Below are 1,419 nucleotides of genomic sequence, written 5' to 3'. Positions count from 1 at the left end.
GATCGTGGCTACCATACCAAACAACACCTCTAGGGCAAAAGTGGGCTGTGGATCCAGTCCATGACATTAAAGACTCACAGCTATGCTCTTAAGGAAGCCCAACAAGTGACTTATTTATTTACAATCCTGAAGCTGCGGCCCATAATGCTTCCCTCCCCCACTCCAAATCAAGCGGCACATTTCATAATGATTATTACTTTATAGCAACCCAAATGCTGTCAATTAAAAAAAAAAAGTGAAGGTTATATAAGTCAGAAAAAGAAGGTGTGCTATTTATAAATGATTGTTCACCTGAAAGAATATACTCCCTTATCTTAAAGATTTAAGCCCCAAACCAGACAGTACTGGGACCTGTGATTCGCTGTTCCACCCCTCCCTGCCCCAGGCAGTGCCTACCTTGCATTTTCCGCTCTCCTGCTTAGGCACTGGTGCAAGTAGAGATACTCCTGAGGCGCACTGGTGGACAGGGAGGGCTGGATGTGGTTGGACACGGGGGGCTCAAACGTGAACAAGGTTGGCTGGCTGGAGTGCGAAGGGGCGGAGGATTTTCGTTCTCGGAGGAGGTGCTGATTGGAGCTGCTGAACTCCGCTGGCGAGGAGCGGGGGCCGTGGCCAGCGGAGGCAAGGTTTCTCAGAGAGTCTATGAAAAAGAGAAAGGTGCTGTGAAAAGGAAGGGAAGGTGTCCTTATCCCAGAGTGGGATGTCAGAAGACAAGGAAATTAAAAAGAAAAGTCAACACGAACACAGCAGCAGCACAGCCCCATGCATTTAGCTCCCTTTCCGCCCCCCAGAGGAGAAGTCTTGACCTCCTGGCTGTCTTAGTCCAAGAGGACTCCTCTGGGACTGGTCCTGGAGTAGCAGGGAAGCCATGCTCAGTCATGACCTGGGCAGCATCTACCCCCTGCCAGGAAGCCTGGCTGCCCGAGGCCCAGGAGCGTCGTGACCTCTATCCAGCATGCACACCCCGACTTCCTTCTTTTGGGGGGTCCCCATACAGCACTTGGAGGACTTCGTCCCTGAAGCCAAGGCTGACTTTGGTCAATGATGTTTGCCGGATGAAGGTTCATTGAGGCCTTGGGCTGTGCCTTACTGCAGTTCTACTGAAAACACAAAGATCTTGGAACTCTCCCCAACTCCCCTTGTCCGCCATTCCACATCCTCTGAGCAAAGATGTTTCCCACTCTTTAATTCTTTTGTTTGTTTGTTTGTTTGTTTAAACATTTTATTAGGGCTCATACAACTGTTATCGCAATCCATACGCACATCAATTGTGTAAAGCATATTTGTACATCATTCTCAAAACATTTTCTCTCCACTTAACCCCCCGACATTAGGTCCTCATTTTTCCCCTCCCTCCCGGCTCCCCCCTCCCGCATGAGCCCTTGATAGTTTATAAATGGGTATTTTGTCATATCTTGC

At 49.2% G+C, this 1,419-nt stretch overlaps 1 protein-coding gene across 1 annotated transcript in view; it reads right to left on the bottom strand.

Moving 5' to 3' along the window:
* GAB2 (GRB2 associated binding protein 2) overlaps positions 1–1,419 on the bottom strand; it is a 63,485-nt gene that overhangs the window by 28,723 nt on the left and 33,343 nt on the right. Inside the window, exon 2 of the mRNA XM_004708854.2 lies at positions 397–640. Coding sequence (XP_004708911.1) covers positions 397–640 — 244 coding nt within the window. The remainder of the gene's footprint in view (positions 1–396; positions 641–1,419) is intronic.

This window comes from Echinops telfairi, unplaced genomic scaffold (genome assembly GCF_000313985.2).
Source record: "Echinops telfairi isolate 266 unplaced genomic scaffold, ASM31398v2 ScPeMD7_1713;HRSCAF=2227, whole genome shotgun sequence".
Lineage (NCBI taxonomy): Eukaryota > Metazoa > Chordata > Mammalia > Afrosoricida > Tenrecidae > Echinops > Echinops telfairi.
Note: the sequence above shows the minus strand (reverse complement) of the source record. Positions and strands in the feature narration are given on the sequence as shown.